The 17,214-nt window shown below is 44.7% G+C and overlaps 1 protein-coding gene across 3 annotated transcripts in view; it reads right to left on the bottom strand.

The window, feature by feature from the left end:
- C1H10orf90 (chromosome 1 C10orf90 homolog) overlaps positions 1 to 17,214 on the bottom strand; it is a 235,573-nt gene that overhangs the window by 71,788 nt on the left and 146,571 nt on the right. For all 3 annotated transcript variants that reach the window (XM_060095879.1, XM_060095956.1, XM_060096032.1), the window contains 2 exons: positions 13,094 to 13,185; positions 3,787 to 4,909 (listed from right to left, as the gene is read on the bottom strand). In XM_060095879.1, the coding sequence (XP_059951862.1) occupies positions 3,787 to 4,909; positions 13,094 to 13,185 (1,215 nt within the window). The remainder of the gene's footprint in view (positions 1 to 3,786; positions 4,910 to 13,093; positions 13,186 to 17,214) is intronic.

Genomic DNA, 17,214 nt, shown 5'->3' with positions numbered 1-17,214 from the left:
GAAAGCTTCAGATCTTGGCCACAAATAGGAAATTAAACTGGCGGTAAGTAACGCATTGAAGTCGATACTGGTTTAGCAGGACTTCCCTGGTGATGCAGTGGTTAAGAATCCGCCTGCCAATGCAGGAGACACTGGTTCGAGCCCTGGTCCGGGAAGATCCCACATGCCACGGAGCAACTAAGCCCGTGAACCACAACTACTGAGCCTGCGCTCTAGAGTCCACAATCCACAACTACTGAGGCCATGTGCCTCAACTATTGAAGCCCGCATGCCTAGAGCCCGTGCTCCGCAACAAAGAGTAGCCCCCGCTCACCGTAACTAGAGAAAGCCTGTGCAGCAATGAAGACCCAACGCAGCCAAAAATAACTAAATAAATAAATTTATTATTTAAAAAAAAAATACTGGTTTCGGCATGCAACACCCAGTGAGGAGAGAAACATTCAGATCAACACTGTACGTCCCATAGAACACCAGGAGAACAGATTTCAGGCTGGGAGGGATTTCTGGGCCAATAAGTTTTAAATCTCAAATGGCATGGCTTGTTACATTTAGTTAGAAATTAACTGTGTAGCTTACTCTCCTAATAGATTTTACCCACGGTAACTGGGCGCCAAATGTGGGTATTATTTATATGTCTATGAGCAGTCTTTGAACATCACCTTTGACAGTGATAGTGGAGATGGGGCCCACCATTGACAGCGTCCCCACCATCCTAACTGCTCTACTTTGGGCTGTCACTGAGGATGGCACAGTGCGAGCCAAACACACACGATTGTTCTCAGCTCTGGCACTTCATGGCCAGGTGGGCTTGGGCAAGTTATTTAGTCTTCAAGCCCCATTTGTCTTGTTGGCAAAATAGGAATCATGACATTCTCTTTACAGAATGGTTTGAATGATTCAAAGTAATAAATACAATGGAAGTAGCCCAGGGCTTGGCATCTAGGATTTCCACAGTAAATGTTGTGGGTATTGATAGGATGATGATAATGATGATGATGGTGATGGTGACATTATTCCTTACAACAGAGGCAGGGATTTGTACAATGTCCATCTAGCAGGTGCTAGCAGGATGCTTCTAACAGTGGAGACGTAAGTAACAAACTTACAAGGACCAAGGAAATGAACAAAGAGGGAACCAATTCACAAGCCCTCTACCTCTGAAAAAAGAACAGGTACCCCTGGTTCTGTTAAAAATGTTAATTCCCAGCAGACACGGCCAATCTGCACTGCACAAAGCATTTGATGGCATCCCATTTTCCCTAATCTTAGCGATCTTTCTGGGTGCGTGTCCTGGAGGCTCATTCAACAATACAATTTATAGGACTGTCTGTCTGATGACCCAATGACTAGAGCTAAAATTACTTTGCCTCCATTTGTAGAATCTCCCAGGCTGCACCTACCTTGCAGCTGAATGTAAGTTGGCTAGTAAGGATACTGCTCATTCTGTATTTTGGAATCTTTCAGATACAAAGAATCAGATTCAGTAACTATAAAGTGTGATGACCACTAACAGCACATGTAGCCACAGGAAGCTGTCAAGAATGTCTCAGACAAGACTCCAGTTTCAGATGAGCAAATACAAACAGTTCATTGGAGTTTTAATGAGCATCGCCACTGTCGGAAGGCACTCGCATTAAGGTTTAAAAGCTTTGTCAAGACTGAAGGTCAGAGAGCTTGAAGCCTTGTGTAGATTATACTAGGACAGACTGTGGTAGTTAGAATCTGTGAGTTGTGCTTATAAATTTCAGACAAGAATTCTATAGCATGGACAAGAAGTGCTTTCTTATCACCTGGGAAGAAATGCATTCCATTGCAAATTCGTTTCTAAGTGAGAGAGCACAGCCATACAGGGATGTGTGTGTGCATGCGTGTATGTGTGTGTGTGAGTGTGCATTTGTAAACATGGACACATGTGTCCTAAAAAGTGAGCCCAAGGTTCTATAGCTTTGAACTTCATGACTGAGGGACCCAGAGTCACCTGGAACCTCTTTTCCTTATACATTTCACCTCAGAAAAATAGAGTGGAAATTTTTTCAAGCTTAAGGGGATCTTAAGCTTGAAAAATTGAACATCAAATCCAACCCCTTCTCTAGTTACCCAGATGAGGAAACAGAATCAGAGTTAGTGTGGCATGTCCACCTTCAACGTGCTGGAAAATAATAGATCAGCAACTCTAAGAGAGGTGACCTGGCCACCATAAATATCTCCTTCCTCAAATGGTAGGATAAGGTCATGTGATTTAGAGCCACTCAAATGCTCCACAGGTGAATCTTTGGGATTAGAGCTATTCTGGGGGGAAGTCGGCCCATGGGAAGTAAAAATTAACTTGCACTCTTTGCCTAAGAAAATCAATTATAGGAGTAGTCATTTCACAAAGTCACAATCAAAAATCTTGTCTGCGCCAAAACCAAAAATAAGATGTAGGGATTTTCTCTGCTCACGCTCCTCTCCTCTGAGATGAATGTTTGAGATCTGGCGCTGGTGATTTTTAAGGCTCCTTTGGTGAAAGTGTTATAAATCCAAGTTACTATTTCATACCATGAGACACAGCACAAAGACTAGGATATGCTTCAATGGGGGAGCATACAACAATGTAGGTCGTATATTTCCAGACTCTTCGTCAACAAGGAAGAAGAAATGGCTGGCTTGAGAAATGTCTTTAAAACCCAAAGCGAGGCCCAGCTCTGCAACACTGACGGCTGCTTATGTTTTCCTTTTTGCAGTAAGTCTGCCAGACTCAGACGCATTCAACAGTCTAATCAGTCTGAAAGCCATGTCAAATTGCCTTAAAAATCTCTGAGCATTCGATATATATACACTTGTTAAAATTAATTGCATCATTTAACATTTCTATGCACATTACAGCTTTAAAATATTTTAGTCATTTTTATTAATTAATAAAGCTTTTCATGGACAAAAATTGCACTGTAAAATTATTATGCATATGCCACATTTTCAACTTTACCACTATCATTTTTGAATATTTTCCCCAAGTGGAAAGTCACTAATTCATAAATCAGAATCTCTTGCGGAAGTGTACACAGGGAAGGAGAGAAGTCTGGCCTCTGGCTAAGGCCTGCTCCCCCCTCTACCCCCGATCTCCCAAGAAAGGTAAAGGGTACCCAGGACAGCTGACCTTGGGAATTCTGCCTGGCCCTGGCAGTGGCGGAAAGGTATCAAATCCCAGCCGAGTTGCCCCAGAAAACACAACTGAAGAATCAGAAAACTACTGCTTCTTCTGTTTGGTGTGGAGAGTCCCAGGTTTGTCCCATGATTACTAGACACACCCTCACACACAAAGACTCCATTCTGGAGCTTTGTGGTCTAGGTTTCTAAGGCCAACCCATCAACATCAACTACCCGACTGAAAAGTTAAACGTGCAGAACTCTGGAGACTTCCAGATGTGCAGATGTTCACACCAGAGGGACAAAACATCTGGGAGTGGACGGCCCTTGGCTCTTCTCATCCCGTTTTGGAATGACAAGGGCCTAAATGAACTTCACTTGGGGTAGAGTCCCCTACTCATTATATAGGGTCTGGAGCTACTGATGGAAACCAAAGTTTGAGGGAAGGCCTTTCATAATCTACAAAAGTATCATCTAAGAAAATCTATCCAAACCAGACATCAACACGGAGCTGTCAACGGTCAACTTTGAGTGGAGGAGAGGAAGCAGTTACTGAGAACTGCTTCTTGGAATAAGTTACGTAGAAGAAACTCACTCACTACGCACCTTGGCAATCACACCAATTACCTGAAGTGGGGAGGGGTCTGCAGTGTCACTCACCTGCCGTGTAACTCCAGCCCGGGATGTGAATGGACAGTTGGTTGGCATGACCGTGACCGCCGGTGTGACAATGAGCTGCATGGTTCTCCTTCCCTTTTCTCACAGAGATCTGGTTACTTCCCGCATCTGTATTTTCCAGTGGAGGAGAGCCTCTCCAAGGACACATGCCGGTTCCCGCGGTCCCCAAATGTACCCGCCCCAACGATGGGTTGTCCTTCAAGAAACTTTCTTGCAAACCTAGGTTCCAGCGAGGGCCTAGGAGGTTCTGGTTTCCCTCCGTGAGCTCCAGCTTCAGGGCTCTGCTTATTGGCTCTCCGTTAGCTGTGCCACCTACTCCATCTGGTGTCAATCTGTGTGAACTGCAATTGAGGTTGAGGGACAGAACGGATCTGTGCATCTTAGGGCCAGCAAGTCGAGGTGGCTCAATGGGGACAGAGAGGGACCTGTCCAGATAGTAGATGGAATTTGGACACGGCTGAGACACTCTGAGATGGACACAGGAGCTGAACACCAGCGGGCTCTTCCCCTCCTGTGACCGTGGGGTGCTTGGAGAAAAATGGTCCTCCCTGTTGTCCACATTGGTGATCCAGTACTCGTGTCCCTCACACAGCCGTGCGTGGGCTTCAGGGACCTTCAGCCCCATTACAGAGCTGTTTCTGGAGAATTCTGTACAGGTGAAAGGTCCATGGTGCCGACTTGGGTCGGCACCACCAGCCAGAGCAGAGGGGTCCCCAAGCAGAGCATCCTGGGCCCTGCACTTGATGCAGAGCGGGTCCCCGACAGCCTCCCATACTAGAGTGCTGGCAGGGGGCCCCACGCGCCTGGCCGTGATGGTGATGGAAGCAAATCCCTTCTGGGAGCCACTGCACGGCTTCTCCTCTTTGCGCGGTGGCTCTGTCGCAGGCCCTCGCTCCCCAGCCTGTGTCTGAATTCCTAGTCCACCAGGAAGGAACTCGAAGGCCCTGTTAATAGTGACTCCGCTGCGATTAGCCAGCGATAGCTTCATGGGATACGCACACGGCACAGGCAACTCGGCCCCATTTTCTTTTGATTTATTCTCATCAATCAGCTGTGAAATGACTATGGATGAAATCATTTTTGTGTTCTGAGATGCCAGAGTCCCCTGCAAATGGAAAGAGATGGCAATTATTCAAGCAGTTCATTGTAATGCAGGCAGGGAACTCTTTCAAGGGCCAAGAGGATGCTGGAGATCTTTGTTCCTAACGCTCAAGTGTTTCTCATCCAAGGCCTTTCAACACACACCTGACACCCAACACCTCTGAGCATCTGAAGGGCAGGAAACCCAGATCTGCTTGTGAAATGATTAAACGTTCTGGGAGAATTCCTCTGACTGGGGAATTGGTTTTTCTCTGCTGGGTGTCTGCTCTTAGTTTATTTAATGGTGTTTGTGTCCATGGGGATCGCCAAATTTCGATAATCACCTTCACCAGGCCCAGGAGCACCTGAATACAGGTTCACAGCCTCACAGAGGAGGGAAGACGGGATTCTGGAGGAGGGCTGGGATCTGGGGGCACAGGTACGTGGGAGATGAGTCCATGCTCCTCCATGGAAACAGTAAATGTTATTCCAAGGAGCTCCGCCCGACCCTCAGTCCCCAACTCCCCAGCACAACCTTCCATCTTTGCTGGTCTAGACTGGAATTCAGTCACTCACTCAGGCTTGGCATCACAGGGGTCAAAGTCCAGAAATGAAAACAATGGAAATCAAATGCCCAAGCTTGACAATTGCCCAGACTAACACACTGATGACAATCTCATAACAGAATGGGATGGGGGTGGGGATTTGGAACAAGACAGATGCGATTTTCCTGCATTTCAATGCTCAGTTGCATAAGCATGAGTTTTTGTCCAGTATAATGATCAAGGTGTTGCATGCTTCCTTATCAACAGACCCTGCTTTCTAATCAGCAGATCCTATGCCCTGACAGTAAATCACTAGTGTGTCCAAGACAATGTGCTATGATTTTTAATAAAGCATCTAACCAGGTTGAGACCAGGAGGAAGACTCTGCCCTCATTTTGTTTTTATTACGTGTGTGCATGAAGCACCTCAGAAAGCGACACGGAAGACTGAGTGCATCCAGCACTAGTGAATACCTGCAGGATCCTGAGCCTCTATGTTGACATTCATTAACCTACGTGCTTAAAATGAACCCTTGCGTGAACTGCACAGCATCCAAAATAACCCTGGGAACTGCTCACCGCACACTGCCTGCAAAATCTTCACTTCAGGGGCCTGAAGGCGTAACTGGTGCTTAGCACTTAAGCAGCAGTTCTCAAACGCCAAGGTACCTGAGAAGCACCTGAGATGTTACACTTGTAGGTTCCTCAGGCTCCAGAGACTTTGATTCTGTAGGTCTGTGGGTAGGGTCCAGGCATCTGCATTTTAACCAACATCCCTGGGACCCTGATATAGGTGATCCAGGGAACACACTTTGAGAAACACTGACAGAGTCATGGGACTGCTGGTCTTTTCAAAAAGGGGGCGGGCCTGCGTTTGATGAGAGCAAATTATTATCTTTTCCTAAGATGGGATAAGAAAGCACAGTGGCCTTTTCTTTAGAGCAGGATGAATATTCATTTACTCAACTAGTGGAATGCTCTCCTCCAGCTGGGCTTCTGAGGGGAAGACCCTCACTCATGTGATGTCCACCCAACAGCCCTTACTCATTGCGTTGTACTATTACTCAGTAGTCCTTACTATTAGACACGAGAAGAGGGAGAGCTTGTCCTTCCTGTTTTTTCCTTTGTTTCCTTGCTTTCCTGGCATTCTTCATCACCTGACTCGTTGTTATATTTGAAAGATACATGGTAACACTGTAAATCAACGCTACTCCAATATAAGTTAAAAAATAAATAATAAAGAGACACGGTAAGTTGCAAATTCAAAAGATGACAAGAGATAGGTGAAGAAGAAGAAAAAATGGATAGGAGCATCATTTTGAAAATCATTTTTTAAAAAATCGAAACACCATGGCTACCTTTTTCCAGATGGCCAATGTAAGCCAGGCTCTGCTTGAAACCTCCTCTTTCAAGATAGAGCCTCCTCTTCAGCGGTTCTCAGCCCAGGTTACACACATGAGCCGCCTGGGAGCTTGTAAAAACCCCACTGCGCAGGCCTCATTTCCAACAATTACATTAGGATCCTTGGGGGTGGGGCCCCAGGCATCCGTGCTTTTTAAAGCTTCCAGTTGATTGCATAGGCCTGGCAATGCTGAGAGCCACCTGGATGCCTGAGGCACCTCCCTCTCCCCTCCCCCTCTGTCTCTCTCCCCACCCTCCACCTAGCCCGTTCCATGGCTGTTGTTTACCCACAAGAAAACTGAAGTTCACCTGGTACCAACCCCAGGCTGTTTGACTCGAACACTATCGCTCCCGTTTTAGTTAAATTCCGTTCTGATAATAATTGTTCCCGTGCAATCTACAAAGTGCATAATCACACCCAGAAGGAACTCCTTTGACCCTGGCCTTTGAAAACAAATACCCATCTTGGAAACTGGGCAGCATTGGTCTTAGAGTGCACTGTTTCCCAAAGTTTGGGCCAGTGATCACCTGCATAGAAAACACCTAGGATTTAAATCTGCATTTTACGCAGATTTCTAAACCCTTCCCTCTGAAGACCTAAGGTGAATCAGGATCTCAGGGCATAAGGCCCAGAAGTTGTATTTTTAAGGATCTGCCAGGTGATTCTTCTGCACAGATAAGATAGAAAGGATGCTGGGCCAGAACTTGGACCTCCTGAGGTCCCTCCTGAGCCTGGGGCTCCCAGACTGGCCACAGGACCTTGGAGGCAGCTTTGGATTCCACAGCTATACAGCAAGGAGCAAACAGTAATTCTTGTGGGGACACCGGGCTTCCTCGTACTCTGGTCTCCAACATTAAGAGGGTACCCCACCCTTTAGGCTCAAGATCCTATGAGAGCCTTGGCCTTGATATAAACAATGAGCGTCAGAAACAAGGGGTGTGTGTCTAGGAATGAGTTAAGGCCATCTCAGCCTGGAGCAAGGGCAGACAGGGCGCTGACTCTGGCTACATCAACCTTGCTGCACACCTGAGCTGAGTCGGGGAGCCACGACCCGGAGCCTGGGGCCACCCACACTGGACAGACGCCCTCGGGGCTGTGCTGGGGCTGTGGGCATTACAGCAGGAGGTCCTAGAGGCCCAGAAGGATGGGCAGAGAATTAACCACCATTTCACTACCTTGGGGCTGGCAAGTGCTACTGTGACTTTGATCCCATCCAATGCAAACAGATAAGGGAAGAGACATAATGAATGATATGAATCTGAACTTATGTCTGAAGCTCCGTCATTGCTCAGGACGTCAGCGTGACACTGTTCCTGGGGGATCAATGCTGAAGGAAGCCCAGTTCCAAAGAAAAATCTGTTTGCCTTCTCTACCTCATACGGAAGTTGTGGAAATCAAAACCAATGATGGCTGTGAAAGTACCTCTCAAGATATGAACATGTTATGTAACTCCAGGGTATGACTTGTCCTGTGAGTTAGCAGAAATCAGTGGATATCTGATATAATCAAACCTATGGAGGAATGAGGGAGTATTTATATCAAAATTATACATATTTCACAGGAGTTCATAATGAATGCATTTGAGTTTGAGTTGTATAACCCATTACATACCCAGTAGAGTGAAATTTTGTGAATGTGAATGTAGAATGAAAGTAACTATTTGAGATGCAAATTCTGTTATTCATAACATAGATTCATGGTCAAACCATTTATTTACTCACTCATCAGACAAATATTTATTGAGTACTTACTATGTGCCAGGCTCTGTGCTGGGTGCTGAGGGAACTTCCTGGACTCATGGAATTAACAGACCAGACATAACACGAAGCAGGTCATCAGGTTGCCAGGCCAGGGATTATTAGGTTAAATTCTACTGATTTTTTTCAGGTGTTTAGACTCAGCTTTGACAAAAGCCCCCACCAATAAACTGAAAGAAATTAAAAAGGAAACACTGCACACTTTGCCCTTCAATCTATATCATACACTTGTAGGGGAAGTTCTATTTAGGAAATTTTATTTTCTCATTGAGATCTATTAAATAACTAAAGATTAGGTCTAACCTCTTAAAAATCAGTATCAGTTTGCCAGGGCTGCTATAACAGAGTACCACGGTCTGGGTGGCTTATGCAACAGAAATTTTATTCTCTCACAGTTCTGGAGGCTAGAAGTCCAAGATCAAGGTGTCAGCAGGGTTGGTCCCCTCCGAGCCTTCTCCCTGTGTCTTCACATCTTCTTCCTTCTGCATGTGTCTATGTCCTAATCTCTTCCTATAAGGACACCAGTTGTACTGGATTATGGCCCATCCTACCTAACTACCTCACTTAACCTTAATCACCTCTTTAAAGACCCTGCCTCCAAATACGCATTCTGAAGTTCTGGAGTTAGGACTCCAGCATCTAAATGTGAGGGGACACGATTCTGTCCGTAACAGATGACACGACATCACGTTGGGTCCTGCTCTTCTTCTGGAGCTGGGAAACCAAGAAACAGATGAGGCAGAGGGGCTGCTTGATATTCCTGTCCACCAACTGCTTTTAAAACAGGACGCATTTTCTTCCAAAGTAAGCACATCTTTTCTATCAAATGTCTTCCCCAATGAAGCTATTTCAAGGTGTCACTCCATCGGTCCTTTGTTAACTGAACACGGCTTTGAAAAAAGATGTCTTTTATCTAAAATAAAATTAACTGATGTAAGATTTGATTTGAAAGGAAGAAAATAATCTTGTATTTAAGATTAGATAAATAATCTTGTATTTAGAACATTCAAGGTCAGAGAGAGGTCAAGTGAAAATAGCTGGGGTTTGTGTCTGGCTTTTGTAGTAAATCATCCATGTCCTGACCATCACCACACAACACTACCTTTGTACATGCTCTCTTTCATAAATGTCGCTTTAAGATATTGATGTCTTTTAAATGCTTCAAGCACGATTTTGTAGGGCTGGTAACTGCTTTCATAGTTCTATTCATTTTATTGACTGTTTTTAACTTTATATTTATGCTTTAAGGCATATTACTATGAAGGACTCCCTTTCATAAATTGAAGTAAGACAGAGATAAACAGCAGATGATCAGGGAAATCATATCCTGAACCACGGGAGTTAGGATGCTTCCATTCCTGTAGCAATTTATTTCTCCAAAGGATAAGCACCGAATCCAATCTACAGCTTTGAAACCTGTATTTTTCTCCATGAGACAATTCTTCCCTTTTCCATAGCTGTTCTGCAACGTACAACTGTATTTGCCAGTGGAGCCTTTGGTCCTGTCTCTCCACAGATAGAAACTGAAGTTACCTTTGCATTAGCTGCAAGCATGCTTACTCCCACTTGGTTGATCTAGTATCATCATCACAAGGTAATCTGCCAACATAGTGGTATTTCATCACTGAATGTAAGAGTGTTTTCAAATATATGGGTTCACTCTGGTATGTAACAATAGGGAAGGATGGTTTTAAGACAAAATGGAAAAATTGGAAATTGGAAGACAGGGATTGACACATACGCACTACTATATATAAAATAGATAACTAATAAGGACCTACTGTATCGTACAGGGAAGTCTACTCAATACTCTGTAATGACCTATATGGGAATAGAATCTAAAAAAGAGTGGATATATGTATATGTATAACAGATTCACTTTGCTGTGCACCTGAAACTAATACAACATTGTAAATCAACTATATTCCAATAAAAATTTATAAATAAATAAATTAATTAAAATTTAAGAAAAAAGAAAAATAGGAGATTTTCCCCCTCTCCATCCTGCAAATTTTATCTTTCCACACATTTACTAGAATCCAAAGGATTCAATGCAGTGTAATGTATTACAGCGAAAACCTGGCAAGAATCTAAGTGAATTTTAAAAGGGGACTGGGCAAGTAAATCATGGCATGCACGACTGCATCATATTCTGTCAAAATTAAAAATAAAGATTACAAAGAATTTAAATGATATGGGAAGTTGCCAGTGTTAGAATGTTATGTAATAAAAGAAAGCTATAAATGTTGATATACATTACAGTCTTATGTTTAAAAATGCATGGGAAAAATAAGGGAAAGGAATATATAAATATTTTCTTATTTCTCTATTCCTGTATTTTCCTAAGTGTCTCTATGAAGTTGCCATTATTTTTGTTATAGGGAAAATTTAAACATTGTTTTTTAAAAAAGAAAACCCTGTTCCATATTTCATTCCTTTTAAGTAATCACTTGGCTGAAGAAGTGCCTGCATATCTTTTCTATGGCTTCGATGAATTTGAAAGGAAAAGTGATCAGTCTTGTGCAGGCTCTGGAGGAGAGGCAGAGATTCATGGCAGTTACAAAGGAAGGCCATCCGTCTGGAGTGTCTCATCATCTTACAGCATCCTTATAACAAACACACAGGGACAAGCTTTAAAAACTCAAAGTTAGGAGGGAAATGTGAAAGTCACACTACTGCCTTGATCAAAGTAGACGATCCAGATCACTACAAAGCAGAAGTTTAGAAGGTATGGTTTCTGGGCGTTAACTCAGTCATAGATAATAATCAAGTGTGAATATGTGAATGTGTGTGTACGTGTTACAGAGACCCAACCACATGGCCCCAAAGATCTATATCATTAATGACCAAACTGATTAATTTTAACATCAACAGGAAAATGCTGAACTTTACCAGCTCAGTGTGAAAACAGATGGGAAAGATCTTCAGATGGTATCTTTCTTAAAAAAAAAAAAAAAGTAGCAGTTAACCTTCACATTATCCTCCCCTTCTTAACGGGGCATCTCCTGCCAGGGATGGTTCTCCATGGTCCACGGCTCCTGCAACTCATTCCCTCCCTGCAACCTGGGCTTCCTGCTCCTGCTCAGGGAACACATTAATTAGTGCTACCCATCTCTGCATCTTCAGACAGGGAGCTCCGTGTTCCACATAGAAATGGCTTTAAATACTGATGACTAAATCTCAGGTCCCAGAATAGTGTCTTTTCTCCGTCATGTGAGATTTCAGGCCTGGGGTCTCTGAGGAAATGTTGAACTTTATTAAACACAAAGCTAAATCAAAGGATAATACCTAAGATAAGCATTTAGGGGGCAAATTATTTTTTACAGCTACCCTTGCTACTTTAATGTTATGAAGGGTCAATTCTTACAATTCCACCCTCTCTTAGAATTACAAAAGTTGGAGGCAGAATTTCATTTGTGAAAGACAAGAGATGCCTCGTAAACGGTAACACTTCAGACAATTCTTTCAGGCAGCAAAGTCTATATTTTAAGTTCTGTTCACTGGAACGAGCCTTTGTCTAAGCCAGCCCTTTAGAGCAAGATCAGACAGAAGCTCTGGAGCCAGACAGCTTATGAGCTGCGAGATTTGGGTCAAGTCAACTACTGGAGCTACTGAAGCTTTAATTTTCTCATCTGCAAAACAGGTATAACAACAGTACAGTTGTCCCTCGGTATCCAAGGGGGATTTGTTCCAGGAACCCCCTCAGATACCAAAATCCAGGGATGCTCAAGTCCTTTATATAAAATGGCAGAGTGTTTGCATATAACTTATGCACATCCTCCTGCATACTTTAAATCACCTCTAAATTACTTATAATAACCAATACAATATTATGCAAATAGTTGCTGGCGTGTGGCAAATTGAAGTTTTGCTCTTTGGAACTTTCTGGAAGTTTTTTTCCAAATAGTTTCAATCGGCAGTTGAGTGAACCCACAGATGAAGAATATGGATATGGAGAGCCCATGGTACCTCCCTCCCAGGATCATGGGAAGGACAAAATGAGTCAGTTAGACAGAGCCTGGCATGTGATACATTGTCAATACTACCACTGTGTACAGAGTTTTTTATTGTCTAGAATCAAAACGTTTCATTTTGGAAATATGACCTCTAATTTTCTTCCCCCAATGAGACTACTGACACTTTTTGCAGTTATAACAACCTGCGGTAACTTAGATTTCAAATTACCTCTTCTCCACCTTCACAATGCCAAAGGGCATCATCCTCTCTCCCCAGCAGATTAATTTTGGTTTAAAATTGAGATTCGGTCACCATACTCTCTTTTGATACTGCAAATCTACAAATTATAGGTCAAGATTATAAAGGAATAATTGAATACACACTGCATACTTTAATGTAAAGTCTTAGTCATTGAAGGTTAGATTTTCTGCTGCGTTGATTCCATTTTTGACTAAACAAAATAAAATGCAAACACAAGTAGTCCGGTGATCGTGTTTTACAATTAGCTGCATTTTGCTGATTACTCTAGAAGTTAGAAACATATGTTACCTCAGTGAAGTCAGATTTCTTCTCTGGAACATCAGACTGGAGATTTTTAAGGGCAATGTGATCGTGGGGACTGTACTGGTTGTCCCGTAATCCTAGGCAAAGGGAGATAATATTGCTATTTTTTAGTATACGAAAGGATAAAATGGAGTATATAACTTTACTATAAAATGTGATGTCATCTACTCAAGTATTATATGAACCAATAGTGAATCCAGTGTATTCTGACCCTTGATAAAACCTTGTCTGTTCCCCTCATTCACTCCACCCCTCCATGGAGGCTCTGAGTTCCCTATTAGCTAGTTTATCAGGCTGTAAGCTTCCTTCTTCCATACCACTGTTTATGTTCCCAGACTCAGGAATAATTGAACAAGTTTAGCCCTCACACATTCACCCATGTCCTGAGTTTACACCCAGCAGAAGGGTCACTTCTATGGATTTCTCGACAGCCCTGGAGTTAAGAAAGCCTGAACTTGCAAGATTGACTTTCATCCAACCTCTTAACACAATCATTTCAGAAGGAGTCTTGAGCGACTCAGACACTGATACTGAAACTGCTTTGGAATATCTGAGGATAATTTTGTGATGATATCCGTGAGGATAAATGAGACACCGTAGACCACCCTCCACATAAATATCGGCCATAGCAATAGCTGAGAATATCATCAGATCCAAAAGCACAAGGCAGTGGGCCAAGAATTGTAGCACCTGGGCTCTACCATCCACCAGCTTGAACACAATGGACAAGTCTACAGAATCGCTCTACAGAATTTCCTTATCCACCCAGCCTGCCCTGCACACCTCGCGGAAAGCTGGGTAGAAGAACAAAGCACTCTGTGAGGCAAACCAGCGGTATTAGGACATCTGCCTGGGTGTCTTGCTGCTATTGCAGGAATGTGAGTCAAACACAAGAAGGTGGGGTAATGATGAGAGTCTGTGTCCCCATCCCCACAGCCCAGGGTCACAATGTCACTTCCACAAATGCACATATTCCGGGGAAAGTGATTTTCCAAAAGACTACAAAAATGTTTTCCCAGCGGCTGGTGCTGGTGATGAGAAAGAAGAGATTTAAGAAAGCAGCTCTCTAGGGCTTCCCTGGTGGTGCAGTGGTTGAGAGTCTGCCTGCCGATGCAGGGGATGCAGGTTCGTGCCCCGGTCCGGGAAGATCCCACATGCCACGGAGCGGCTGGGTCCATGAGCCATGGTCTCTGAGCCTGCGCGTCCGGAGCCTGTGCTCCGCAACGGGAGAGGCCACAACAGTGAGAGGCCCGCGTACCGCAAAAAAAAAAAAAAAAAAAAGAAAGCAGCTCTCTAAATTAGCATATTGTCTTTATCAACTCATGAGAAGGGTTTATTAAAGAATTCAGATAAAATTTAAAGCATTTTATGGGGAAAATGATGTGCTATAGTATTTTCAAGTTTGCAAAGGGGTCAGGACATGGCAATTTCAAGGGCTACCACGGACCCATCCAAAGCCTATGTCTCGTCTTGTCCTTGGGTGACAAAAGAATCCCCGTCAGCTCGACCTAGACTTGTGGCTTGTCTCCATCTATCCTTGCTATTGAGCGACAGAGACAGTCATCCAAGATGATGTGCACAGATTACTTCCTGTGAAGCGCAAATATAAGACCTGAAAGATGTCATGGATTTCTGTGCAGAGTCGATACATCATGATGACCTGACAAGAAAGCTGGTGAAGACGGAAATCTCCTGGCTCTGGTCCTGTGGCGCCACGTTTAAGAACTCCACAGTCAGCACAGGCCTGGGGCCAGACCGGCCTGGGTCTGCAGTCCAGCTCAGCTCACCTGCAGTAGGGGAGTTGCTCACCCTCTCTGAGTTTCTTTATCCATAAAGTGCAGATAATAACACATCCTGCCCAGCCTTGCCATCCGTGCGCTAAGGGTAACGTATGTAAAGTGCTCAGGCTGGGGTGGGATGCGGGGTTAATGCTCGATAAATGACCCTGGTTATGACTGTCAATGAGCAGGACCAAGGCAGCTGCCCACCCCCCCCCACTCAGACCCAGATGGTCACTATCACCAAGGCATCCGTGCTCACTGGAATCAGGCCACAAAGTCCCAGGGTCTCTAGCTACATGTGAGACTTTGGGCAAGTGACTCAGCATCCCTTGGTTCCTTGCTATGAAATGGAGGTAGTGGTGCTTACTTCACAGAGTTCCTGAAAAAAGGATGTGACCTAAATCACTAGCCCATAGCACAATGCCCAGATTATAACAACATGCAACAAGCCTTAGCTATGGAGAAGTGTCTTCATCTCTAGCAGGAAGGAGGGAGACTGCCCCCATCCGACAAGCAGGGGCTGCGTATGAGTGTCTGATCGCTGCTGTAACAAATGGCCACAAACTTAGTGGCTTAAACAACACAAACATATTATGTTGTAGTTCTGGAGGTCAGAGTCCAATATGGGTCTCCCTGGGCTAAAATCAAGGTGTCGACAGGGCTGCACTCCTGTGGGAGGGGCTGGGGAGACCCTATTTCCTTGCCTTTCCACCTTCTAGAGGCTGCCACGTTCCTTTGTTTCCATCATCACATCCCTTGTGATTAGATTGGGCCAGCCAGATAATCCAGGATAATCTTCCCATCTCAAGGTTCTTAATGCCACCCGCAGAGTCCCTTTTGCCATGCAAGGTAATATATTCGCAGGTTCTGGGAACGAGGACGTGGACATATTTCGGGGGACCATTATTACGCTCATCACAGCCTCGTTGGGAAACCTGAGGTAGATGTATTCGTTGGAATGTAGGGCCTTTAAAACGATGACGCTGTGGGAAAGTACTGACAATGCAACATTAACTGAAAGAAAGGAATCAAAGGCTTATGAACCCCATGATTTCAACATGCAAAAAATTTTTAAATGTGTGTGGGAATTCACACAAATGGCAAAATTGTAACTTAGAGTTATGAGCCTGTTTTTGAGTAAAACTGAGGTGTGGCTACAGCCATGCTTGAGGGTGCCTGATCAATTAATGATGATCCCAAAGGCCTCAGGAGGGGGATTACCAGAATGGTTAAAAGTACAGACTTTGGGGAAAGAAAGACCCTGATTCAAATCCCTCTCTGACACTAACCATTTGGGCAGTTTAAGTCATTTTGGGCAAGTTCCTTAAATTGTCAGTCTCATTTTCCCATGTGTCAGAGGAAGCACAAGACCTGTCTCCTAGGGGCGTTACAAGGAATCATGTGATGACAAAGATCAAGAACTTAGCAGAGTGCCTGTCACGTGGTAACACCTCCCCATCCCTTCCCACCTGACCACATAACTGTCACTACTGGTAGAGGCCCCCTCTATTGGGTGGCCCTACCCTGGCATCTCTGAGTAAGGCAAAGCCAGTGGACATTTGGGGCAGGTTACCAAGAACAAGACTGACAGGAGTTTGGGCATTTTCCAGCGCCTGGGATTGGTGTCCCCAGTACAGAAATTTGCAGAAGCCAGGACATGTGGCACCTGGCCTTGGTTTCTGGAAGAGATCCTGCTGCAAGGGCGGGAGGTGGCCAGGCCAGTCTGCTCCCTCTCTCCACAGTGCGAGCTGGTCTTTCCCAGAGCTCTCGCAGGGGCAGGTGCTTGTCCCGGGGCCAGCAAGTCAGTTTCACTCTGCATCGGGAAATGGTCCCAGTTAAAAGGAAACTGGCAGAGGGTGGGTGGGCCCTGCGCACCCGTAGGATAGACAGGGCTTCGTCACAGGAGTCGGGCAGTCCAGGGCCGAATACTAGTTGTGTGCCTCTGTGTAGTTTACATAACTTCAGGGCCTCCAGTTTCCTAGCTATGGATCTAGGACACTGAGCTGACTCTATTCCTGCCCTGCCCCATTGCCTTGCTACCCCCGGCTTCTGGGAGAGTAGCAGTCAGAGGCTCATGGCTTTGCTCATCTCTGAGAATCATCCTCGACAAAGGCTATACTTTTCTCCACCTTGGCCACAGCCAGTGGTGACTCTGAGGGGTACAAAAGCCAGGGCAACTCTTTTGTTTGTTCCAGAGCATAAACCTGAGACCCATCCTTCCTCAGCACCTTCCCCATCAGGCCTCCCTCACTCTCTCTCAGGGTTCTGTCCTGAAGAGCACCCCCTCCCTCATGCCCCCTAACCCCCGCCTCAGGCTCTGCTTCT

This window comes from Mesoplodon densirostris, chromosome 1 (assembly GCF_025265405.1).
Source record: "Mesoplodon densirostris isolate mMesDen1 chromosome 1, mMesDen1 primary haplotype, whole genome shotgun sequence".
Classification (NCBI taxonomy): domain Eukaryota; kingdom Metazoa; phylum Chordata; class Mammalia; order Artiodactyla; family Ziphiidae; genus Mesoplodon; species Mesoplodon densirostris.
Note: the sequence above shows the minus strand (reverse complement) of the source record. Positions and strands in the feature narration are given on the sequence as shown.